The sequence below is a fragment of the Martes martes genome, assembly GCF_963455335.1.
Source record: "Martes martes genome assembly, chromosome: 11".
Lineage (NCBI taxonomy): Eukaryota > Metazoa > Chordata > Mammalia > Carnivora > Mustelidae > Martes > Martes martes.
Genome location: NC_137899.1, coordinates 95,502,764 through 95,528,091, shown reverse-complemented (window position 1 = coordinate 95,528,091; position 25,328 = coordinate 95,502,764). Strand labels below are relative to the sequence as shown.

The 25,328-nt window shown below is 46.8% G+C and overlaps 1 protein-coding gene across 3 annotated transcripts in view; it reads left to right on the top strand.

The window, feature by feature from the left end:
- Nucleotides 1-283: 283 nt before the first annotated feature.
- The window catches only part of DENND11 (DENN domain containing 11), a gene marked incomplete at its 5' end in the record, with an annotated part of 52,306 nt that continues 27,261 nt past the window's right edge, over nucleotides 284-25,328 (top strand). For all 3 annotated transcript variants that reach the window (XM_080819059.1, XM_080819058.1, XM_080819057.1), the window contains 3 exons: nucleotides 284-551; nucleotides 15,379-15,478; nucleotides 16,453-16,611. In XM_080819059.1, coding sequence (XP_080675185.1) covers nucleotides 284-551; nucleotides 15,379-15,478; nucleotides 16,453-16,611 — 527 coding nt within the window. The remainder of the gene's footprint in view (nucleotides 552-15,378; nucleotides 15,479-16,452; nucleotides 16,612-25,328) is intronic.

The window sequence follows — 25,328 nt, the reverse complement described above, 5'->3', positions numbered from 1 at the left end:
GAGAAGGCACGTCAGCCCAGCGCAGGTGGACAGAGCCAGGTGGACGCGCGTCCGTGCCGCGGGACGTTTCCTGCAGCGGGCACACACAGGCATCGGTGACTCCAAACTCCGCACGCAGTTCGGCGAAGCGGGTGGGGAGGGCGCGGGACTCGCGCGGGCGGGGCGGCGCGGGGCAGGTGCGGCCTCGGGCGGTGCGGCGGCCCGGCCCGGCCCGGCGAGGGGAGTTCCCGCAGCCCGCCCCTGCGCCCGCCCCTCGCCGCCCGCGGCTCCTCCTCGCTTCGCCATGGTGGAGCGGGGAGACGCGGCGCCGCTGCTGCGCTGGGCCGAGGGCCCCGCCGTGTCCCCGCCGCAGGCCCCGGAGCTGCAGGCTGGAGGCCGGGGCTGGGGCAGCGGCGGGGGCGGCCGGCCCGCCGCGGAGCCGCCCAGGAGGCGGGAGCCCGAGGAGCTGGGCGCCTCCGAGGTGCTGCTGCAGCCCGGGCGCCTGGAGCTCGGCGACGTGGAGGAGGACCAGGTGGTGGCCGTGTTCGTGGTCACCTTCGATCCCCGCTCGGGTGAGAGCCGCTCCGGAGGGGGGCGGGGGGCGGGGGGCGGGAGAGGGTCGTCCACCCCCGGGCTTTGGGGGCGGCGGGGGGAGGGGCTCGCTGCGCGCGCACCCGCACCCACACACCTGCACCCCACCCCCCCTACCCCGCCGCCGGGCTCCCTCGGAGCGAGCAGAGTGCCCCCGCGAGGTCTGGGCGCGGGACGCGGGGCTTTGTTCCCTGCGCCCTCCGAACCCCTCTCCTCCCGTCCCGCGGCCTCCCAGCAGAGCCGCGGTCCGCGCCCCCCTCCCCGCAGCCTTGTTTGCACTTCTCCACGGCTGGCGGATCCTGTGTGCGGCCACGGGCTCGCTGGCTTTTGTTTTGTTGCTTTGCTGAAAGGTTTTTTTTCCCATCCAGAGCAGAAACGCCCCCCAGGTGAACTCCTGGAACGGGTTGTACCGAGCGTCCAGGTTCCCTGCTGCCCCGCCCTCGCTCCCCATCGCTCCCCGCACGGTAACTTTCCAGGCGGCCAAGTTCACTCGCTCTGACAACGTATTTTGAGGAATCCGTGCAGGAAGCATTAAGGGGTGGGAGTGAGGGATTAAGCTGGAGACGGACTAAAGGAGAAGCCTCCTCAAGTAGACTCTTCCTGGTTTATTTGGAGAATTAAAGGGTTATCTAAAATAATCTTGGACTTAGCCACCCGCAAAGTGTCCAAGTGAAGGGTAGGAGACTTCATGGGGGTTCAGAAGTGAGTGAATATGCTTCCTCGGAAATTCTCAGGCGGCGGTGAGGGGCGTCAAGCCCCAGCGCATCTGCTGTCAGCACTGACGGAAGCAGGGCTGGTAGTCCTTGCTCTGGGGTTTTAGGAAACCCAGGTATTTTTTCTGACCCTAACTCCCCGTCGGAGTCCTGGAGTGCAGAGTGCCTGTTAGTGGAGGACGAGAGCTTCCTCCTGGTGTCCAGGGATGGGCTCCGAAGCCCCGGATGGGCTGCCATGGGGAAAGGGTTGGGATCTTCAGGTGCGGGAAGACGCAGTTACCTGGCCGGGTCACCTAACTAGGACCAGGGATTCTAAACCAGCAAGACTCAGAAAGAAAGAGTGCCAGCAGGTGGAGGGACTAGGCCTTTGTTCCTTGGCCCTGGGGCTTTGAAAGTTCTTTGCCGGTGACCCACCGTTGGAAGTTAATTTCACATCACTGTGCGCTCATACACACTAGACTGACTGAAGTTCCATGAGATAGTACTAACCTCTTCTACCTGTAGTACATCTTGGTATTTTCTTTCTTTTTTTTTTTTTTTTTTTAACACCTCCTGGTCGACTGGTATGATTAGGACTCCCAGATACCAGTAATTTGAAAAGGTACTCTTTTGACCAAAGTGATCCTTATTGCTAGACAAAAACAGATACTTTGTATTAACTAATAATATGCCCTAAGCCCTACCCCATCACCTACAGGTGGATAGATGCAGGCGTGAGACTCATTCTGGGAAATGCGGGAGGATAACCAGAAGAAACAGCAAGGGAACACCAACAGGGTGTGATTCAACAGTGGTAGCTCCAGCAGCAGAGTGTAGGGAGGGGAAGGAGAAAAAAAATCCTACACTAACCACAGATGGAGTTGATAACATCGAAGAGCACAGCAGAGCTGGGACCCTTCCGCTGCTTTGTCCGCCCGAGCTGTGACCGTGGTTTGGCCAGGTTTGGGTATATGGAGTATTTGTGTGTTAAGTGTGATGGTGTGATGCACATACATACAAGGATGTGTCTGGAATGGTTTTCATATTAAGGCCAGTGTGGAAAGAAGGGCTTGTAACTGATACTTGGACACTGTGCAGGCATTTATTCTCAGTGGCGTTTCATGTAGTTGTGAGCATCGTTTATGCCCAGGTCATCCAGGAGCAAGCAGACCAAGGATGAGTAAGTAATTTGGAGCTATTAACTAGCCAATACACACTTGACCCTAAGTCCAGTGTTCTTTCTAGTGTACTGCATTGCCTGAACCTCTGTCCCCCAACTTTTTATCATTACTGTGTCCGGGGAGTGGAGAGGAAGGGAAGGAGCAGCGGGAGAGGTCAGGCAAGAGAATGAGTGTTTCACCTTGGTTGGTGGTTTTTTGTTTTTTTTTTTGGAAAGCATTGTTATTCCCTGCCATTTGACTTACCTCTCTTTTGTCATCTTTCCAGTCCAGGATGGCACTTGGCATCTTGTAAAAGTACTCGGATAGTCCTCTGTAAAGTGACAATTACAGGGTACATCTCCCGAAGTGGAGGTTTCCGGATCCCCCAGGGGTCCACCAGGACTCAGAGCTGCACTGTCCCTTGCGTGGTGGGTGAGGAAGTCATGGTCTAGAGAGCTGAGATGCCATTGCCCAGTGAGCTGGGGACGGTCATGGGACCAGGCCATGTCTCCTGGTTTTAGTTCGATGTTCTCCTGACTCTGCTGTGAGGCAGATCTGCCATGTGCTACTCTTGAATCTTGGTCCACCAGGAGTGGCCCGGTGGCTCAGTGGGTTAGAGCAGAGTGCTAGTAACCGGGACCCACTGAGACTTTTGTCCTTCCTTAGCCTGTGATACCAGAAATAATAAAGTGAATACTGGCTTCTTTACAAAAATCAGAACATATCACAGAACTTCTCGTGTTGGAGAAATTGTCTAGACTCTCTCTTTCTTGCTTACCTCTCCACTCCCCCCACCCCGTGTTTCTTCCACCTGTGTCCTGTTTCCTTCCCTAGAAGCTCCTCCCTTCTCCCCAGACCTACCCAGTCATTTACTGCCCGGCCCATGGCGATGTCATTCAGCTTTCCACCCGGCATATGTCCCCGTTGGCACCTGTGCACACAAGAGGGCGAGAAAGAAGGTGCAGGAGGAGAGAATGCACAGCTGTGGTGCATCTGTGAGGTGGGCGTGGTCTGTGCTGCGGGAGTGGTTGGAAAGAGAGGGTATAAGGGAGGAGTGGGGCCTTGCTAGGGTGTGGGTGGGTGTGCACACGGGCGCACACACGTCTGGCAGGAATACGCCGAGCGATTTGCAGACTATGGCGGTGAGGCACTAGTTCTTTTGTACTTCTGAATACAGATTTTCGGTTGGGCATCTGTAGGAAGAATCAGAGAAGATAGAGGCATAAAGAATGTGATTTTCTTTGGATTCATGGCTTGAAAATTATGCTGGTCAATCAATAAATGACATAAGGACTAAGGACTTTGGGTTCGAGTGGAGTAGAGGTGCACACACTCGCTCTCTCCCCCTCTCCCTCCCTCCCTCATTCAGCCTCTCCCTGGAGCCGGGAGCCCTTAGGATGGCAGTGCTGGCCATCTGGGCTACAAAGATGCTATTGACGCCAGGCCCAGATGCTAACTATGCAAGCCAGGTGGGAGAGGTTTGGCAGCCAGAATCTTGTTTTTTCATTGTGTTCAACCCATGATTCAAGCCCGGATTTTTCATTTGTATTTCGTTCTTTGAGTTTCTAGTACAATTTTCGTACTTCTGCCCACTTGTGTGTGGGCCTGCCGCAGATAAGGCTTTGGACACAAAGTCTGACACCAGTGACTCACTGGAGTGTTTCTTGATAAGAGATCTGCTTTAAAAGGCTACATCACCCCCCAACACTGAGTTATTTCATGGGGAGGCTGGGGGAATTCCTGTGCATTCTGTTTGCCTTGGGCTGCTGGGGGAAGGCTCCCGGGAGGGCTCTGGGGAAGTCTTGGGCGGGGAACTGAGGTTAAGATCCCTCTTTTCCCTTTGTTCTTCCTGATGAAGGATTAATTACTACCTGTTCTTCCCTCGCCTGCTAGCCACTGCCTAAATTATACCTCAACACCTGCTTAATTTCATCTCAATGCTCCTGTTTATGTCAAATGAGTGTTTTTAAGATCACTCCCACTAATTTTAATCTCCATACATTCTCCATGCAGTCCACACAATGCAAGCATTTTCTTTTACAACAGCGGAGACGAGGGGACCCAGCAGATTCGAGCCAGCTAGGTGTCCTAGACACAAGGTTGGAGCACTGCCCACGTCACCTGACTCGCGCAGATAGTAAATGGCTCCAGCCGTGGCTGGGGACGTGACCAAGTAGAAGGAGAAAGGAAGGTTTGGAACATATTTTGAGATGCAAAGAGCAGTCCTGAGAATAGCCAGCTCAAAGGGCAAAGAGAAGGCCTGCTCTGCCAGTCAACCGGGAGGCCCTTGGAACGAGTAACCATGCCGCATCGTTTCTCAGTAGTTCCCTCGGATGTCAGTGGAATACAGTTGTGGTTCATTTCATTAATCCCACATTGGCAGAATCTTCCCGGCTAATGGTGATTCACCTGCTTGTGGTGTTCGGGGAGAAGTCCGTGTGTGACCATCTGCTTTGAATTCTGTTTCTTTGCCTAAACGATAAGAGAGTAAAACAGGAGTGGGAGCCATCGTGCCCACTCGTTATGGGGTGCCCACTGTGGTCGGGAGCTGGGGTAGAGGTTTCAGCGACCTGGCCTCTGATCCTTCCAACACTGCTCGTCACTGCCATAGTGAGGAAAGTAGATGCACTGAGCCGTTCAGTCGTCTCAAGTCATGGAGCAGAGAGAGCAGAGCCCAGTGGCGAGCCGGGTGTCCGGGACCTTGCCCGCCCTCCACACACTGCTGTCAGGGTAACATGGTACAGGGCCCATGCAATGGAATGGTTTTCCCACCTGAAATTAATGCATTGGAATTTAGCCATGAATTGGCCTAGGGCTGACTTGAAATCACCAGGATTGATTTCTTCCTGCCTGAGGTTTCTTTATACGGACTCTTCTGTGCTTGGCGCTTACTCTCATCCCAGGTGGTTTTAAAACTTTTTAAAAGCATTTAAGACCGAAAGTCGATAGAGGCTGTTTCCTTTTCTGGTGTTTGGAGTCTTTTGAGGTTTCTTCCTTCTCTGGCATTTGGTGGCCCCCAAAGGAAAGGAGGGGAATGTGGTGTAGAGACTACAAGTGTCCCTGGATTCTTGCCTTTCTTCTGGAGACAAGATTCCTTTTTACTTCCTGGCCAGAATTAGCGGATGTATGTACGCTGATGAGGAGAAGCTGATGGACCCAGTTAAAAAAAAAAAACCCAAAACCCAAAGCATATGTTGAGGAGGAAAGAGGGCTGCAAAACTGCGCTCCTGAGGTCAGAAGGAGCTGTGACAGGAGTGTGAGCTGACACAGCCACTGCTTCTAATGTGAGGACCTCACGAGGAAATCCTTTTTTTTTTTTTTCATTGAAATTCAATTTAATTGCCATACAGTATATTATTAGTTTCAGAGGTAGAGTTCAGTGACTCATCAGTTGCCTATAACACCCAGTGCTCATCACATCGCGTGCCCTCCTTACTGCCCATCACCCAGTCACCCCATCCCCCCACCCCCCTCCCCGCCAGCGACCTCAAGTTTGTTCTCAGTTAAGAGTCTCTTAGGGTTTGCCTCCCTCTCTGCTTTCGTCTTTCTTTTCCCTTCCCTTCCCCGGTGTTCAAGAGGAAATGCTTGATTGGGAACCACCCAACAGGAGGGAGGAGGAGGAGGAAGGAAAGTCACGTGTTTCCCCTTAGAGATCATTTTGGGTAAGATCTTGTTCTACTTGAAATATTTTGAGCTGAACTTTCTAGCAGGCAGCAGCAGCAGCAGCAGAGGTCTGCTCTCCCCGAGGAGCACCGGTTGCCAAAGCCCCCTTGCATGGAAGCAGAAAGAAGACAGAGGCGGTCCTCCCTGTCGGGGACAGGAGCGAGTATGTCTTAGCGAGCCCAGGAGCTCCTCGCACATCAGCCCTGAGAGGCGCTGGTGTGCACACAGCTGCGGGCTGACCTTCCTCGCTTCAGAGTGGCGGGTTCCAACCATCTGTCCATCCACAGCCAGCCTCAGCCCTGCCCTCTAGCTTCCTTCCCCCGGGTGACTGAGCTGCCTGCCCAATAAGCTGGGCAGTCCTGGTGCCTTTCAACAGGGACATATTTGCCTTTGCATGAGCCCAGCCCCTGGCGCTTGCTGCCAAGCTCTCCTCTGCCAATATTTATTGAATGGCTGGCTGGATGTACATAATGCACTTGGCCCCACGTGGCCCTTCCCTATGAGTTGTGTTTGCAGCTAGAGGTGAGGCAGGGCCTCGAGGTGGGTCCACGGGTGGCCAAGAGGAGGGAGGAAGGAGAGAAAAGTAAGGGGGGAAAAGCACTTGTCATTGTTGACTCCTCTCTTTTCGATGGATGGCCCCTCAGATGAGCCCTTTCTGTCGACTCCTTCCCGTCCTCCGCTTCCTGGCAGGGTCCCTAAAGTACATTGAGAGTGTTTGGGAAACCAGAGGGCTTGCCGTGGGAAGACCGAGTCTGGGGTGGCTAGGATTTGGGGAGGTTGGAGGGTGGGTTCTGGCATTAAATGCCTCGCCACAACGATTTTAGTTTTGCAGAATCACTTACCTTGAAGCCTCTGTAAGTTGTATGTGTAAACTGGTTTCCAGCTTTTGCAAATAGTGTAATATTTCTGTTAAGCATGACCTTTAGCCAAGGTGCCTCTTTATTACCCTATTTATGACACGTTGCCTCCATTAAATTTTGCTTTTGCAAAGTCCTTTCTGCTTACCTTCTGTTTCTTCCCATCCCTATTATTTGCAGTATGCTCCCCAATTTGTATGTTCAAATTTTTTAAACCTCAGAAGAGTTGGAGGAGTAGTGCAGTGCAAACCTAGAGCCTACCCCCATTTGTGGACGCTTTGCCATATTTGCTTTATCCTTACGTTGCTCGGCGCTGATGTGAAACATGCATTCCTAAAAATCACTGTGTTAGGAAAGACTTGAGGCAAAAGTCACAGGGTCTATGGAGAAGATGGGGTCGGGGCATAGCACTCAAAAGCTGTCAGTGACAAGTTTAAAAGAAAATGGGAACCGAATACAAATGGTAGGACCGTTTTATATTTGGTAAATAGTTAAGAAATACATAAATACTCAAAGTATGGCACTTGACCTTAAGACCTGTCTTTGCGTAGGAAGGTGGATGTCTGAAGGGTTGAGCTTGTAATTTATGGTGCCGTGGAAGCAGGGCTGTGTGCCGTTTGATGGACAGTCATGACCCTGGAAATGACAGGTGCATATCCTAACATGGTGGGCTCTGATAATGCCCGAGGGCTTGAGGTGTGGAGGGGGCTGAGTCCTGTGTATTTCTGTGTGGCTCATTTCAGCTGGGTGCATTTACATTGTGACCGTTGTGATCAAAATCATGGATCAGCAGACAGGAAATCCTCTGTGATCAGATTGTCCCCTAATGTATCAAATGCTTTGGAACAAATTCAGCCAGCATTTTAGCAGAACTGACTCTGTGTAGATAGGAGTGCTTCTCTTTTTCTGCTGAACTATTTGACAGTAAGTTCCAGGCATCGTAACATGTCGTTTCTGAATACTTTAGGATAAATCTCCTGAGAATAAGGCCGTTTTCCTATATAACCACAATATCATTACCAACCCTAGGGTGATTAACCTAGGTTAATTCATCCCTTAGTTTATTTTTTTAGTTAATAAATTTAACTTTCTTTTAGACCAGTTTCAGGTTTACAGGAAAACTGAGCAGAAGGTAGGGAGAGCTCCTGTGCTACCTTCCCATCTAGTTTCCCCACGTTACTAACCTCTAGCATTCCTGTGGGATGTTTGTTACAGTTGCTGAACCAGTATTGATAAATTGTTAACTGAAGCCTGTAGTCTACATTAGGATTTACTCTTTGCGTAGTACATTCTATGGGTTTGTAAAAGGCGCAATGTTACGTATCCACCGTAACAGTATCACAGAGAAATAGTTTCACTGCCCTGAAAATCCTCAGTGCCTCACCTGTTCCTCCTTCCTTCTTCGCTGATCTCTTTACTGTCTCCAGAATGTCGCAGAGCTGGCGTTCTGTAGTATGTAGCCTTTTCAGACTGGCTGCTTTCACTTAGTAATATGCACTTGAGTGGCCTTCATGTCTTTGTGGCTTGATGGCTCATCGTTGCTGAATAGTGTTTTATTGTCTGGATGTCCCGCAGTTTGTTTATCCGTTCACCTGTTGAGGGACACCTTGGTTGCTTCCAGTTTGGGGCAGTTATAAATAAAGCTGCTGTAAACATTCACGTGGCGGCTTCCGTGTGGATATAAGCTTTCACTCATCTGATAACTGAAGGAGCGTGCTTGCTTGCTTGATCAAGAATATGGTAAGACTATGTTTAGATTTGTAAGAAACTGCCACACTGTCCTCCGAAGTGGTTGTATCATTCTGCATTCCCGCCGGCAACGAATGAGATTTCCCGTTGCTATGCGTCCTTGTTAGCATTTGGTGTTTTCCATGTTTTGGATTTTGACCATTCTAATAGGTGTGTAGTAGAATCTTGTTTTGATTTGGAATTCCCTGATGACATGTAATTTTGAGCATGTTTTTCTTATACTCATTTGCCATCTGTATATCTTGTTTGGTGAGATCACTGTTCTAATCTCATGACCCCGAGATCAGAAGGCGCATATATGTATATATAGGTGTATGTATATATACGTACGCACACATTGTTAAAGATTTATTTTTTGTCCATTTTTTAAATAGGGTGTTTATATTTTCTCAATGTGTTTTAGATTTTTTTTTTAAAGGAGGCAAAGAGGCAGGCAGAGAGAGAGAGATGGGAAAGCAGGCTCCCTGCTGAGCAGAGAGCCGGATGTGGGGCTCGATCCCAGGACCCTGGGATCATGACCTGATCCAAAGGCAGAGGCTTTAACCACTGAGCCATCCAGGTACCCCATGTTTTAGGAAATCTTTGGCTATTTTGGATTTAAGCCTTTATCAGGCTTTAAATATTTGTAAAATATAAAATATAATATTTTATATTTGTAAAATATTTTAACAATATTTTAGATTTTACAAATATTTTACAAATATATTTGTAAAAAATTTTATAATTTTTAAAATTTTTAAAGTTTTGTAAAAATTTGTAAAAATATTTTCCAAATATTTTCTCTCAGTATATGGCTTGTTCTTATTCTCTTAATAGTGTCTTCCACAGATCAGAAGTTTTTAATTTTAATGAAGTACAGCTTATCAATTTTTTCTTCATGGATTTTGCTCCTGGTGTCATATCTAAAAACTTGCTGAACCCAGGGTCATTTAGATTATCTCCTGTGTTACCTTCCAGAAGTTTTATAATTTTGTATTTTGCAATAAGGTATAATATTTGTACTGAATTAATTTTTGTGAAAGTTATAAGTGTCTCTGTGTCTAGATTTTTTTTTTTTTTTTTTGGCCTGTGAACATCCATTGTTAAAAGATTATCCTTTCTCCATTGTATTGCCTCTGCTTCTTTGGCAAAGATCAGCTGACTGTATTTGCATGGGTCTATTTCCGGGCTCTGTATTCTGTTCCCTTGATCTGTTTATCTAATCTTGTCTAATTACCATCTTGATTACTATAGTTTTTTATACTGTCTTAGAATTGGGTAGTGTCAGTCCTCCAACATTTTCTTCAGTATCGTGTTGACTATTTGGGACCTTTGCCTTTCCATATAAACTTTAGGATTAATTTTTTTTAATATCCACAAATAACTTGTTGGGATTTTGGTTGAAATTGCATTGGATCTATAGCATAAGGAAATGTGAAGTTTCCTATGATCAGATTGTTCTCCATTTCTAATTCAGCAAGCATCATATCTGAACAGACTGTATACAGAGATAACTTTTTTTCCTGCGCCCTTTGGAAGTAAATGCAGACACAATGATACTTTACTCCTAAACTCTTGAGTATAAACTCTCTAGGAAGAAGAACATTTTCTTACATAACCACAATATCATTACCCCTAAGGTGATTAACATTAGCTCATCAATGAGCTTTAAAAAAAAAAAATGCTTGTCCACAATAAAGCTGTTTTTCTTTCTTTTATTATTATTATTATTAAAACCCATCCTGTCCTGTGCTAAGCAGTGTGCTGTGTTAGGATCTGCAGGTAAAGTCTGCAGAGTTCCTGTTTGGAAGAAGTCCCGTCTCCCATGGAGAGACATCTTAGACGGTGATTCTGTCGACGGGGGTGAGGACTATAGTAGCTTCATCTACTTTCCTCTCATTCAAGGAGTGTGTCTGCAGAGGCGTCCTCCCTGCAAGGTAGAGAGAACTGTGCCCAGAGCCACGTTCTGGAGCTGGTGCTCATTCCATGATCCACCAGCTGCCCCTCATGGAACTTTCCCCTGAGGGACTTGCATCCATCTAGAAGTTAAGAATGTCTCTCCCAGGGTGTCATTCCCTCCATCTGAGTCTCTGAGTTTCTGTGCAGTGAGGATTGGACAGGCACAGTGGAACAAGGACAGTGGCTTTGAGAACCAGGCTGAGGAATGGGGGCTTTATTCTACAGGTCAGTGGTATTGAGTAACACGTGGAATTGGCCATGAATCCCGGGGACCCAAATTAACAGCAGCTTCATCAAGATAGGAGCTGATTCCTCTGTCATGCAACAGGAGGTCGCTGGCCTGGGGCTGGCACGCTGGCTCTGATCTGTGGGCTCATCCGGGGACCTAGACTCATGATGACTTGTCACCACATCTGCATCCCAGGCAGTAGGACGGAGGAAGGGGAGCAGACAGGAAGTACCCTGCGAGGTATCTTGGCTACTAGACCCCTCCTTCTGTCCAGATCCCACTGGCTAGAACCAACCTATGTAGTCTTACCTAGATGCAAGAAGGTACTGAGAAACAGTTGTCGTTTGGAAGGCCATGTACCTGGCTAAATAGAGGATATTCTATTCCCTGTAAGAAACAAAGAGTGCTGAGAAAGGAAGAAAGGAAGAGTACTGAGGCTAACTTGCACCTCCTTGAATACTAGCATATTTTCTTTTTAAAAAAAATGCCTTCTATAAAATTAGTCCCTTAAGATGCTTCTTAAAAATAGGTTTATTGGGAAAAAAAAAAATGGAAATGTTAAGGTCTCAGAAATTCACAATGCAGAGTAACCTATTAAAGTCTCTGAGAAGTTCTGCAGTAAAGAAATGTGTCTATCCTTGTTTAACCTAAGATAACTTGGCCGAAATCCCTTTTTAAAAATTTGTTTTATTTTTCGCAGAAGCCCTATTAGCATAAGCTTTGGAAAATGCCGCTTTGGGGATGATTAAAGGTTTCTTAGTCTGCAGTGATGTAGACATTTTTGCAGTAGTTCTACTCCTAGGGTTGTTGTCAACAGACATGTGCGCGTATTATGTCAGTCAAAGTTTAATCAAAGAAACAGAACCACTAGGAGATGTCTGAAGGGATTTATTGCAAGAATTTGATCTTACCCAGTCGTGGGAGCTGGGTGGACAGTCTGTGTGAGGCTGCTGTTTTTCTGCCTAATGAAGGAGCTTGAACTCTAGTGAGCAGGCAGTTACAGAAGAGGAGAGTGTATGTGGTTGGGAAGATGGAGAGAAGCTGGAACTCTTGAGACCCAGGTCAGTCGGCCTCCAGCTTTAATGATGTGGGTGTCCTGATGAAGCCGATGCCCTTCATTATGGAACCAAACACGCATCTGGCTTAGGAGTCAGAGAAGGTAAGAGAGAGGACCCAGGGGAGGGTGGGTCCAGCACTCACAGGCTTGGTTGCACTTCGCCCCTGCCCCCAATCGAGGTGGCCTGCAGATGAGCAACAGTGCACGTGAAGTGCCCGATGCTTCTGTACCAGCCATCTGCATGAATACAAGATGCCTACTGCTCCCCTTCCGCGTGCCCTGTCTCCCGGGGAAACATACAAGGAAGGGAATTCTGAGCAACCTGGTTCAGTGCAGGCGGGCTGACCCATTACAAAGCCACCACCCATGTATTCACCAGGTGACGAGCATAGGAATTTTTATAGCGGTCTCTTTGTAATGGCTTTGGATTGGAAATAAGCTCAACGTGCATCAGCAGTTAAATAGCTACTGTGTTACATGCCAGAATGGAAGGAGAAATGAACAGACCATTGCTTTGTGTATCAACATGAATGAATCTTGCAGAAAAGTATTGTGCAAAAGAAGACACAAAAGAATACAAACTGTGATTGTGTCCATGTACATTTTAAGACAACCCAGCTAATTTACCATATTAGAGGGCAAGATAATAGTTCCCGTGGAGAGGGGCTTCTGATGCGCAGGTGATGTTCTGCTGCTTGATTGGGTGCTGGTTCCACAGCTCTGTGCCTGTTGGGAAAATTCACAGAGCTGGTTTTGATTTGTGTGCGCTCCTGTACATGCAGTAAAAAAGTTTATAGGTCAAATTAAAGTTTTAACAAGTTACTGAGCAGTCACGGACCATTTCCTCCTCGAGTGGGAGGAAAGAGATGAAGTTAGCACAGGAGAGAAGGCATCAGGTATGGGAAGAAGCAGGTTCTGTGAGGGAGGAGGACGGAGTCTACCTGAGGGGCATTGCAGCTCTGTCCCAGGCTGTCCCTTCCTGGGACATGTGCTGCCATCGTGAAGGGTTAAGGCCGTGGACACAGAGGCCAAAGCAGGAGCTCACCAACAGACTCACCTCCGTGGCACGAGGGTGGGGACCATGATCCAGTATTTCTGGGGTCAGCCCCAGCCCTTTTTAAGTTCCCTGAGGCACTCCACAGGCAGAGAGCAGCTGAACTCCAGAGACCGGAGACCTGGATGGTAAGGGGAAAGGATGGGGATACCTTTATCCCCAAGTTCACCCCTCTTTCAGAGTGCACTGTGCTTTTTTTGTCTTTAACCCGGACACATACAACATCGTTCTAGCCTGTTTTATAAAATACTGCTTCCCCTTTCCAGGCTTTTTGTTTTAGCTCCCTGTTAGATTCATGATTCCTCTCTTGAAAGCTAACTATCCGAAAGCTCCGAGGCTGTGACTATGGGATTGGGTAACCCTCTGTGATGTCTGCCATGTTTGGAGATGGATCGTCTGTCGGGAGACTGGATACACAACCTCTCTGATGCTTCAAGCAGTGATCTGCAAGGCACGCTGGCTGCACTCCTGATGGCATTTCTAATGCCTATGAAAGTTTGTTCTGAAATAAAATCCCATGGTCCCCGCCACCCCATTTACCCTCACAGGCCCACCGCCCACTCCTGGGCAGACCATCCCAAGGCCTGCTGCTTCCGCTGCTCCCACCCCTGCCCCCCAACCTCTTCCCACCCTTCTCTGGCTTTGGAGGGCTCATTTCACACTTTCTCTCGCACCTGGCCAAGGCTGGTCCATGAGGAACACCAAGACCTGTGCCAGGTGCTCAGAGCACCTCAGAGCCTCTGTCTTCAGGGAATTCGTGTCCCTCTTGTACTGGATGCTTGGGAATTTATTTATTTTTTTTTCCCCTTCATTTAAGTTAGGAATTAAGTAGCTGGGAGGGATCTTACAGGTGAGTCAGCCTCCTCGCTTCCTGAATTGCCCTCACATTGCAATGAGGCAACCAAGGGTCAATAGCTTTTAGCAAAACCAAGCCTTGAAGCCAAGTCTCACCTGGCCCAGGTGTGTGTTTAACTGCTACACCACCATCCGCCACCAGGGGGCTGGTCTAGCCCAGTGCAGGGGGTCCAGGCCAGGCCCCTTAACTCCTGACAGCCCCTTCAGGGTGCCCGCTCAGCTGGTTAGGGGTGACTAAGCATGTTTCCTTAATGTCTCATTTCCTCATATGTAAAAATGGGAGAAAGTTGAAAATGTGATGATTACACAACTCTCCCTTGAATTGTGGGCTTTGAGTGAGTGCACTGTACCGTATGTGAATTGTGTCTCAGTAAGGTTGTTAGGAAAAAATGAAAGTGAAATCTCACATATAGCTTAGTATTTCTATTTTGAAAATTTTTGAATACGCAAGAAAATAGTAGTAAATATTCCATAGTGTTCTGGGTAACACTGTTAACTGCATGTCTCTGATTGCCTCAGTCGGATGAATGCTCATGACTGCTTGGTTCTAAATCCCATGTTCTCCTCTATCATGGCGTTTATCCCCCAGAAGTGTAATCATTTGGGCTCCTTGTTAATGTCTGGACTCTAATCTCTTTGAGGTCAGGGGCTATGTCTTACTTGACTTTGTAACTCCAACATCTAGCTCAGTAGAAACTCAGTAACTAATGATGAGTGAATGAGCCCCAAGGTTCTGGAAGCAAAGAACCAGTGGCTGAACCTAGGATGTGGGCCTCACCTGGGGAGAGAAGAGAAAGAGTTTAGGAAGGAAACAGCTACCTAGATCAGAGAAGCAGGGAAAGAACCAAAGTACTAGTCCATCATGGAAATCAAGGAAAAAGAAGAAGAAATTTTTTTTTAAGATTTTATTCACTTATTTGACAGAGATCACAAGTAGGCAGAGAGAGGGGTCCATGCTCCCTACTGAGCAGAGATCCTGATGCGGGGCTCAATCCCAGGACCCCAAGATCACGACGTGAGCCAAAGGCAGAGGTTTAACCCACTGAGCCACCCAGGCGCGCGAGGGAGAAATTTTTGAGGAACTCTCAAATGCTACGAAGAGGTCAATGAAAATGTGACTCAAAATACAGAGTTTGAGGTCTGTCAGAGTCAGTAGTTGTAGAAGGACAAGATGGGGCAAGAGCTCGGGGGGGTTAAGGAAAGGAAATGGGGAGCGAGGGTAAAAACACACCCTTGGAAGTGAGGCGGTGAAGGAAAGGAGGTTTGGAAGTGATTAAGCAGAATGACATCACCAAAGACCGTATCCGTGCTAGAAGGGAGTCTGTGCCCATCCCAAGGCGGAGATGGAAGGCTTCTTCAAGGCCGGTCTCCTGGCACTTTGGAGTAACCAGGGAACTCTGCCAGCATGTGGGGAGCGGATGAGGTGACGCACTTGAGCATCTTGGTGGCGGAGTCAGCGGTGCATTTACTGGGCAGCTATATGCCCTCAGCTCCTGCACAAGGCCTCTTCTTTGAATGATTTTCTTTTAACTTGGATCCTTCCTTCCCCTGCAGGAAACATGGTGGAATGGTGCTTACCTCAAGATATTGACCTTGAAGGTGTTGAGTTCAAGTCTATGGCCAGTGGGTCCCATAAAATTCAGTCTGACTTCATGTAAGTATTTCAGAATGCCAGTCTTCCGTGGACCATTTCCTCTCCTTACATCATTTCCCTTCAGAGTAAGGGCTCTCGTCAGAGAGGCTGCCAAAGGTGTGTGGAAAGGCCCTGAAAGTATACGTGTAGTTTGTGTTTATATCCGTTTTCTATCAAGAAGGTCCCCAGCTTTCATTAGAGTCTCAGTGGGTTTCACGACCCCCGAAAGTTAAGAACCATCAGACGTTCTCTCCCTTTTAGGAAAACACTAGACTTCTCTTGAGGTTTGGTTTTATCGAAAGAGTGGACTTTCAGTTCAGTGTGGGTTACCTTAAGACACTTATGTCCCCACACTTGAAGTTGCAGCTTTAAGTGAGGCCGGGTGATAGTCGTGTGTAATGTAGATCGGTGTGAGAAGGAGCAGACAGCTACAACATCAGGGTGATGAGGAACGAGGTAGCTTGAATCTTCTCATGGGGCTGCAACCAGGCTAGGAGGGTGAGAAAGGGGAAGGAGTAAAGGACAGCCCTGGTCCTGTGCCTGTTAAAAGTGTCAGGACTCAGGAAGTGAGAAAAAAAAAAAATCAACGTGGTTTATGCTCATAAAACAGTTCCGTTCCAGATGGTCCTGAAGAGGAATCATTGTTTTGGTTCCCTCTCACGGCATGGGCTGTGTTGCCAGAGAGGAGGAGGGATCTGTCCATGGTTGGGGTGTTGAGCGGCAGGCTTGCCAGAGGTCAAGTCCTGGCTCCCGCTGGATGAGCGTCGGTGCATTCCATAATCTCCTCGAGCCTCGGTTGTCACGTCTCTGGGGTTGAGTGGCTTGGACCAGTGTTCCCCTGTGGTTCTAAAAACAACATCTTCAGGCCGAGCCTTGTCAGGTAGAGCCCTGGACGCCGTTACTTGTTTTCCTCGGGACTGCATCTCAAATTAGAAAACAAAGCTGAACAACATTTCTCTGATGGTGATCCACGCTACACATTGGGTCCGTTCTAGCTATTTCCGAAAGGGGCCCTTCTTCGGCCTGGCCTGCTTCGCCAACATGCCTGTGGAGAGTGAGCTGGAGCGCGGCGCCCGGATGAAGTCCGTGGGCATCCTGTCTCCGTCCTACACCCTGCTGTACCGGTACATGCACTTCCTGGAGAACCAGGTTCGGTACGTGGCTTGCGTGCGTGTGTGTGGGGAGGCCACAGGGATGTGCCACCGGCCGGGGGGGGGGGGGCCCGTGTGTGAGGAGCTCTCCGAGGGGAAGCCTGTGTGCCCGCGCAGCAGATGGCCTTCCACGGACATCCATGGCCACATTTCATGCCTCAGAGGGGGGTCTTTCTGTCCTAAAGATTCTTCACGCTGCAGGGAACGCAGGATGGGTTTGCCTTCAGCTTGTGTTTTGTTTAATGACATAATCTGTTGACGGTTACCTGATCTTTGTTTACCCTAAACCACAGGAAATACCTGCTTGCCGAAGGTAGGCAGACAGACTATAAACTCTTCTTAAGCCTAATCCTTTATTATCTGGGGTTATTATGACCACTTGCGGTAAACGGAAAGGAATTTTTAACAGAAGCAGCAAAACCATTCATGATTTTATACATTTTTTTAATTGCTCTAATTTCATTTCAGATTTTAGCAGAGAAATCTATCCCTAATCCCTGAAGCATTATTAAAATTTTGGCACATTTGTCTCTTTTCTGGTATATATGTATTATACTTATAAAAAATATATACTTGGCATCAGACTCTACCTATGTTTTTATACCTCATATTTTTAAAAATTTATCATTTTAATTTTCTTATATAACAATCTTTCTTGGTCATCTTTGAAAGAACATGAAATTTGTTGTTTATGGGGAAAAGCTTATTTTTTTAAATATATATAAAAGTACAAATGATTTTTTTAAAAAAATTCTCCTAAATTTTAACACCAAGATATCCATTATGAATATTCAGTGAATGCCAGTCTAAAAGAAAAATAGTTTTACAAAAATAGGATTAATGCTTTACGAGGATTTAATTTTATCACATAGCGGGCTGGTTTGAAGTCCATTGAATTTAATCTTCCTTACAGAGTTCAGAGGAAAAGAATAGTGGAACTGAAGGAATTCTCAAACCTCCAGTGGATGTTTGGTTGTTTCCTTTTTTGTTTTTTGTTTTTTGCAATGACTTATATCATTTCTTGAGAGATTTCCTTCAAAGTTAAGGAAAAAGATTATGAAAACCACAAAGATAGTGTGTCGTTCCTATTTTTGTTGAGAAATAACATATATATTCTCAGCATAAGCGTCACTGGTGGTTCTCAGTGTCTCAATTGTGGACGTAGTCGGCCATCTTGTCTACCGCCTCTCAGCTCCTCTGCCCTAGTTCACATCTCAATTCTTACATATGGTGAGACTTACTCTATATTTAGTTCGGCAGTCCTGCTTCCCACTGTTCTTCAGTCTCGGTTCCATGTGTACCACCATGGCCACGGCTTGGCTGTGGCTTGCCCTGTTCCCCAGCTCCTGACTGGATTTATTCTTGGCTGGTTGGGTTTTGTCATCAAGTCCATCAGGTGCTTTATTCTGTCCCCCACGAGAGGATCATCGGTGCTGCCTTCCTTGAGGTCTTGAGCCCTTAATCACGTGTGTCTGTCACCATTCCTCTGGATGGGTAGAAGTTTCTGGAATCTTTCCTTCTTCCTCTCAGGATGCTGTAAATATTGCTGTTCTATTTTCTGATACTCATTGTCTGGAAAAGTCTCTGATTTCTAGATCCACATAGATACTTAACTCGTGTAGTGTCTGAACTTTCTTTCCAGGGATGGTTTGTCCCTTCTGATCTAGAGATACGCCTTTTATTTTTAATTTCGGGAAATTTCCGCCTGTAAGAAAATATTCAACTTTCCCATTGCATTTTTTTTCCTTTTATGCCCTGGTTAGGCATATGTTTCCTCTGCGTCATCCTCTGTATTTATCATTTTCGTGATTATTTTAATAACTCTGTAATGCTAGTTGTTCCATAAATTTTCTCAATTGTTCCCTATGGTTGAGCACTTAGCATGTTTCTGATTTTTTTTTTAATTGCTCCTCTGCACTCTGGAACTGCGGAGAACACCTTCATTTAGATCTCTTTTTCTGTTTTTGAAATATTTCCTCAGTTTTGTGTCTCAGAAGTAAGATTATGGAGTTAAAAAAACATTTTTATTGGGATCCTGACACTTTTTAAAAAATTATTATTCCTTTTGAAAAAACTGATTTCCCCAAGGAGACAATATTTTCTCATGGCTCAACTGTTAAAAATTAGAAGATGGCATTATTATTAGTTAGGGTCCTAGCTAAATGGCAGTTACAGGGGCCCCAAAATACAGTGGTTCAAATAAGGTCGAAGACTCTTTCTGATGTAATAGTCTGTGGTAGGCAGGTGCTCAAGGTGGGAAGCCTGCTGTTCCCTACGGTTGTTTAGGGACCCACACTTCTTTGCTCAGATTGTTCTATCATATCCTAAGAGTAATGATCGTATTCTAAGACATTTGTATTCAAAGCTGCTCACCACTACCGTTTGCATCTAGCCCAGAGGGAGGAGGGAAAGCCCCTGGAAATTGCATCATCTTTTCTCACTCACCATTGTCAAGTTCTCCATCACAAAGACACACCTAACAGGAAAGGAGACTGGAAGAGGTGGTCTCTAAGTTGGTGACCCTATGACCAGTTAAAAATTGGGTGATACTGTTGCAGACAGGAAAAAGGGACAGATGAACTTTGGGGCAAAATTAGCAGCCCCTGCCTCAGTTTGCCCTTTTCACTAGTCAAGTATCCATGGGCACTGTTCTTCCCACATGTAGAGGACATTCCCCACACCCCAAGTGAGACCTCATAGGGGCTCATCCATTTAATCCATTTAATGCTTCTAGTCTAAAATCCAGGATTTCCGTGTGGTACAAGGCCCCATCATTAGATCACCACACGGTTCCTCGTACCCTGAAAACCTACAAAAGAGTAGACAAGTCCATTCACTCCCCACCTCCCAAATGCAATAGAAAAAGTAGAATGTGGGGGGTGCCTGGGTGGCACAGTTGGTTAAGCGTCCAGCTTGGTTTCCACTCCAGTGATGATCTCAGGGTCGTGAGATCGAGCCCCACATCTGGCTCTATGCTCAGCTGGAATCTGCTTAAGACTCTCTCTTCCTCTGCTCCTTTCCCTGGCTCACACTTGCACATACCCGTGCACTCTCTCTCGCTCTCAGATAAATAAATAAATCTTTGCAGGGGATAAAAAGGCGGCCTAGGAACCACAGTACCGATTCCTAGATTCCTATTTGGAAAAAGGAAGGATGAGAACTCCAAGCCGCTATTGGTCCATAATGATAATGAACTTCTGCTGGGCGGGGATTGCAAAGCCTTCTCGTCCTGGCAGAGCAGTGTGTTCCTTGCTGAAACCCTGGTTCTGTTATTGACAGCCCCCTTGCCCATTTTCCTCCATGGCTCCTGGCTTTGCCTTCTAGGAGGTTCTTTGTCCATTTCCCACTGTAACCACTTCTGAAGCAGGCATGCTCTCCAGCGTGATCTTCTTGAGGCTGCATAGCTGGAGAACACATTTCCCGCTGATGTACGTCTGTGAGTGTAGTGGTTTCTTTAAAGATTGAGAAGTCACGGGTTTTTGTAGACCAGGCATGTGACAGTACAGATCCCTCAAAAACTAAATAGGCTTCTGGTCTGTTTGCTTCCAGTCCATTCCAGATAAAAGTATCCACTGCCAAAGATTTCTTTGGGGTCTTAGTTTTTAAATCACTGGACTACAGACTAGTTACTGGTGTTTGTGCTTGGTGTCTCTATCCTTTCCTCCTTTTAATGGCAACCGCCTTGAGGCTGCACCCTAAATCTGATCTTTGCAAATGGACATGACTCCTGTGACTCTGCTCCTAGCTAGAGACTTCCATAGGAGCTTTGAGAGAAAAAAAAATTTTTTTTAAAGTTTCTCTTTATTTGACAGAGAGAGCATACAAGCAGGGGGAGCGGCAGGCAGAGGGAGAGGGAGAAGCAGATTTCCTGCTGAGCAGGGAGCCTGATGCAGGGCTCGATCCCAGGACTCTGGGATCATGACCTGAGCAGAAGGCAGATGTTTAACTGACGGAGCTACCCCGGTGTCGCTTTGAGAGAAATTCTTCTGCATTTGGGGTACAAAAGCAGTTGACTTTTCCAGACCTATAGGATCCCAAAATAATTGGAGTCCTGGGTTCCTGAGTTCATCAGGACACACTGCCCTTCGCGTGTATCTCCCTCAGGCTGTATCTCCTTCCATTTCGGCTTGCGAAGCAGCCGGTTCTTACCTGTTTGCGTCTTCTTCATCAAGAGCCATCAGCGTTTTATTTCTACCACTTCCCCCTGAAATTACAAGTTCCAGTGACACAGGGCCTGTCTTCTAAATTACTGAAGTTCTAGCAAGTTTTTGCGACAGTGGAACAAGGGCTCCCAGCTTTCTGGCCTGCCACACCCCTTCTCACCACCTTCCCTTGCCAGCTGCTGAGCCGAAGGCCACAGTGTCTTTTCTGATACGGGGTGACACATTTCCAGGCGCCATCTTCTGCTTTCGCTAGAGTACAGGCAAGCCGCTACAGCAGAGAGACCCCACATGTAGTGACTCGAGGGAGACCGACGTATGGCTTTTCTAGCACAACAGTCTCGGAGGGGGACAGGCTGTCGGGGGGGGGGGGTAGGTGACTCTGTTCTGCTGGTTCATCCTGGGACCCAAGACTTTCCGTCCTATCTGCTCCTATCTCCTAGAGCATTGTCCTTGTTGGCGTGGTAGAAGTGGACCCACCGTTATCATGCCATGAACTTCTGGCATGCAGGAAGAGGAAAAACCACAGGAATGCCCCAAGTTGAACACATCCTTTCTCCTTACACGCCATCACGCAGTTCTTCGTTCCTAGCCACGCCTGGTAGCAAGAAGTCTGACAGTTGTGGTCCTTAATGAGGTGACTGTGTGCTAAGCTACAATCAGAAAGGTCTGTTACACAGGGAAGAAGAGAGTGGCAGGCTCTACCACTGGCATAAAATGAAAAGTCTAGGGGCACCTGGGTGGCTCAGTCAGTTAAGCGTCTGCCTTCAGCTCAGGTCATGATCCCAGGGTCCTGAGATCGAGCCCCGCATCTGGCTCTCTGCTTGGCAGGGAGCCTGCTTCCCTCTCTCTCTTTGCCTGCCTCTCTGCCTACTTGTCATTTCTGTCTGTCAAATAAATAAATAAAATCTTTAAAAAAAAAAAAGATAAAAGAAAAGAAAGGAAAGCCTTCACCCATTTCCCATATCCATCCAGTATTCCCTGTAATTGGGAATTTCTGTTAATTTCTCTTCTATCTTTATAAAATGCAAACACAAATAGATATTCTGTGTCCCCCCCACTTTGATGGGAAGAGCATCAAGTTAACCATGTCGTTTTGCACCTTGCCATTCTCGATGATCAATAAATCTAGGAGATCATACTCTCCTATCAGTACAGAGAGTATCATGTCTCACAGTTGTGTACGTGCCCTATAGAGAAGATCCACACTTTCTTTATCAAGTCTTTTTTATTGATGGACGTTTGGTCATTTCCAGTCTTTTTCTATTATGGATAATGAATACCTACGCACAAGTATCGTTTCACGTATGAACAGCATATGCGTACCTTAAATTTCCAGAAATGAAATTGGTGGTTCAAAAGGGAGAAGCATTTGGAATGGTAATAGATATTGTCAAATTGCTTTCCATAAAGATGGTACCATTTTGCATATCCCCAGTAGTGCAGGACAATGCTGTTTCCTCCCAACATTGCCAACACAAAAACAAAACTTTGAGAGTTTTGGCATTCTGATGGGTAAAACAAGGTACATGAGTATAGTTTTAATCTGTATTTTTCCTATGAGTGAGATTGAGCACCTTTATATTTGTTTGAGTTACTTGTTTTTCCTCTTCTGTGAATCGTGTCTAACCTTTGGTCCAGTTTTCTTTTTTTTTTCTTTTTTCTGGTTATTGGCTTTATTAATTTCTAGGAGTTCTTTGTATAGTAGGGAGATTTGTTCTTTGTGGAATAAACTGAAAATAGTTTTCCATTTTGTCACTCATCTTTTTAAAAAATTTTATTTGTTTTATTATTATTATTATTATTATTTATTTGACAGAGAGAGACACAGTGAGAGAGGGAACACAAGCAGGGGGAGTGGGAGAGGGAGAAGCAGGCTTCCCACTGAGCAGGGAGCCCGATGTGGGCCTCCATCCCAGGACCCTGGGATCATGACCTGAGCCGAAGGCAGATGCTTAACAACTGAGCCACCCAGGCGCCCCAGATTTTATTTATTTGAGAGAGAGAGAGAGAGAGAGAGTGTGTGTGTGTGTGTGTGTGTGTGTGTGTGAGAGAGAGAGAGAGAGAGAGAGAGAGCAGAGGGAGGGGCAGAAGGAGAGGGAGAGAGATAATCCCAAGCAGACTCCGTGCTGAGCACAGAGCCCGATGTGGGGCTCAATCCCGCCACCCTGAGATCATGACAGGAGCTGAGATCAAGAGTCTGACGCTCAACTGTCTGACTGAGCCACCCAGGTGCCCCGTCATTCATCTTTCCACATTACCTTTTGTCATGCAGATGTTTTTCTTCATTGAATTCATTTATCTTTTCATGGCTCCTAGATTGCCCAGTCACAGCTAGGAAGGTTTTCCAGCTTGGTGATTACAGAGGACTTGAGGTGACATGAGGGGAGGGACTTGCATGAGGGTGGGAGGGGGAGAGGAGTATTTGAGGTAAGCCCAGGCCCAGGCAGGGGCTGTATTGGACTACAGCAGTGACTTGTGTCTAAATTAACTAGACTTGATTTCTGAAAACACTGAGTCTGTGTTTTCTATCCATTCTTATTTTTTCACCCCAAATTTATTTACTAGATTTTCCTCCACAACTCTTAGCCTCAATATCTCTCTAGTTAATCCTTTCTGTGACTAGTTCTTATTAATCAGAAGACATTGGAGAAGTACCTTATAATTTTTAAAAAGTAGAAAAAGAAGGAGGAGTGTTACGGAATAAAAAGGACTTAGAACACGTTACCAGATCTCTGGACTGTGCTCAGATCATGATTCAAACAGCCAGCTGTAAAATGTTTTGGGGACAGTTGGTATCATTTGAATATGGGCTTGGTATTAATTTATATTCGGGCTTCATTATTAATTTTGTTAGGCGAGATGATGGCGTGGTGTTTTTGTTCCTTTTTAAATAGACTTTATCAGTTAGAGGTGTATACCAAAGTGTTTCTGGGTGAAATGTTAGGATAAGAGATTTGCTTTTAAAGTATTCTAAGAAGAATGGCAGTAGGAGAACAGGGTGTAGGTATAACCATATTGATTAAATATTAATCCTTGCTGAAGCTAAGTGATGGGTAATGGGGCTTCACATTCTTTTTTCTACTCTTTGTATAAGTTTAAAAATTTCTATAATGAGAAGTTTAAAATGCCAAATATAAAATTATCATGTAATTATTGTAGAAGACTGAAAAAAAAAGAGAAAAGCTCAAGGAAATAAAAAGAACATGATCCCACCAGTGAGACGTATCTGCCATTAACATTTATATCCTTCTAGTCTTTTTTCCCATATGTAAATGTATATGTATACAATAAAAAAATACAAAGGTCATTCAACATCTGTAATGTCTGAGCTGGTATGTTAACCTCCCCATGAATATCGTGCGTAATAGTTCTCAGCATCATGATGGTTTTTCAAGCATTTCGGTGTAGAGATGTATCATGACTTATTTAACTATATCACTGCCATTGGGCTTTTAGGTTGTTTCTTTTTAAAAAAAGATTTTATTTATTTGAGAGGGAGAGAGAAATAGCAGCAGAGATAGTGAGACAGAGCATGGGCGGGGAGGAGAGGGAGAAGCAGACTCCCCATGGAGCAGGGAGCCCAACGTGGGGCTTGGTCCCGGAACCCTGGGATCATGATCTGACCTGAAGGCAGCTGCTTAACCGACTGAGCCACCCAGGCGCCCCTTTTAGGTTGTTTTAGGTAATTTTGCCCCTGGAAACATGAGCATCACTGTAGGTAAATGATCGTTCATATCCAGATACAGTCGTTTGAGCCACACTCCTAGAAATGGAGTCACAGGGTCAGAAAGTACATGCAGTGTACAATGTGATCCAGATTGCAGGCAACCCTCCAGGAAGGTGGTACCCTTTTGTACCTACCCCAGCAGTAAAAAGAATGCCTATCTTTCTGTACTTGCAAATCCAGAAGACAGATGGGCTCAGACTGGGAGTGAATGCACAGAACGATGCAAGGTAGCCATCCCACAAAGGCATCTCTGGCTCTGACATTGAATGCATCAACGCTGGGGCGTGTAGGGGAAGGCAGGGTTAGCCGCAGTGGGCGTCCGCCTGGTCACGGGAGCTTATGTTCTGTCTGCGAAGGGGCTTGGGTTTAAGGAGAACCCCGTGTCCCTGGCCCTGCAGGGGAGCTCTCCATCTGGCCTGGACGCCTGCCTGAGGCTTCAGATCAGTTAGCATATACCGTGCGCCTCATTCTCTAGTGTTTACGAGGTTCCGTCTTGGACTCCCCGCATAGATGGCTTAGCCTGCATTTTGGTGTGGTACTTCCTTGTCTAAGCATCCGTAGAGACAAGATCGTCCGGAAGGTCCCCTTTTGCACATCTCTGAAGCTCAACACACGTTTCAGCTCTCAACCTTGCTTTAGTACCTTTCGGGTTATCTCGGTATGGCGGCTCGCTCATCAGTGTTGTCTGTTGCAAAATCTCCAGTGGGTTTACATTTTGTGGCTTTCGTACAACAGTTGTAACATTGACCTGGAGCTGCCAGTTCTGTTTATGCCCGTGCTCAGATGCGGTCGTCCATACCAGTGCCCTGTTCCGCTCCACCCGTCAGAGA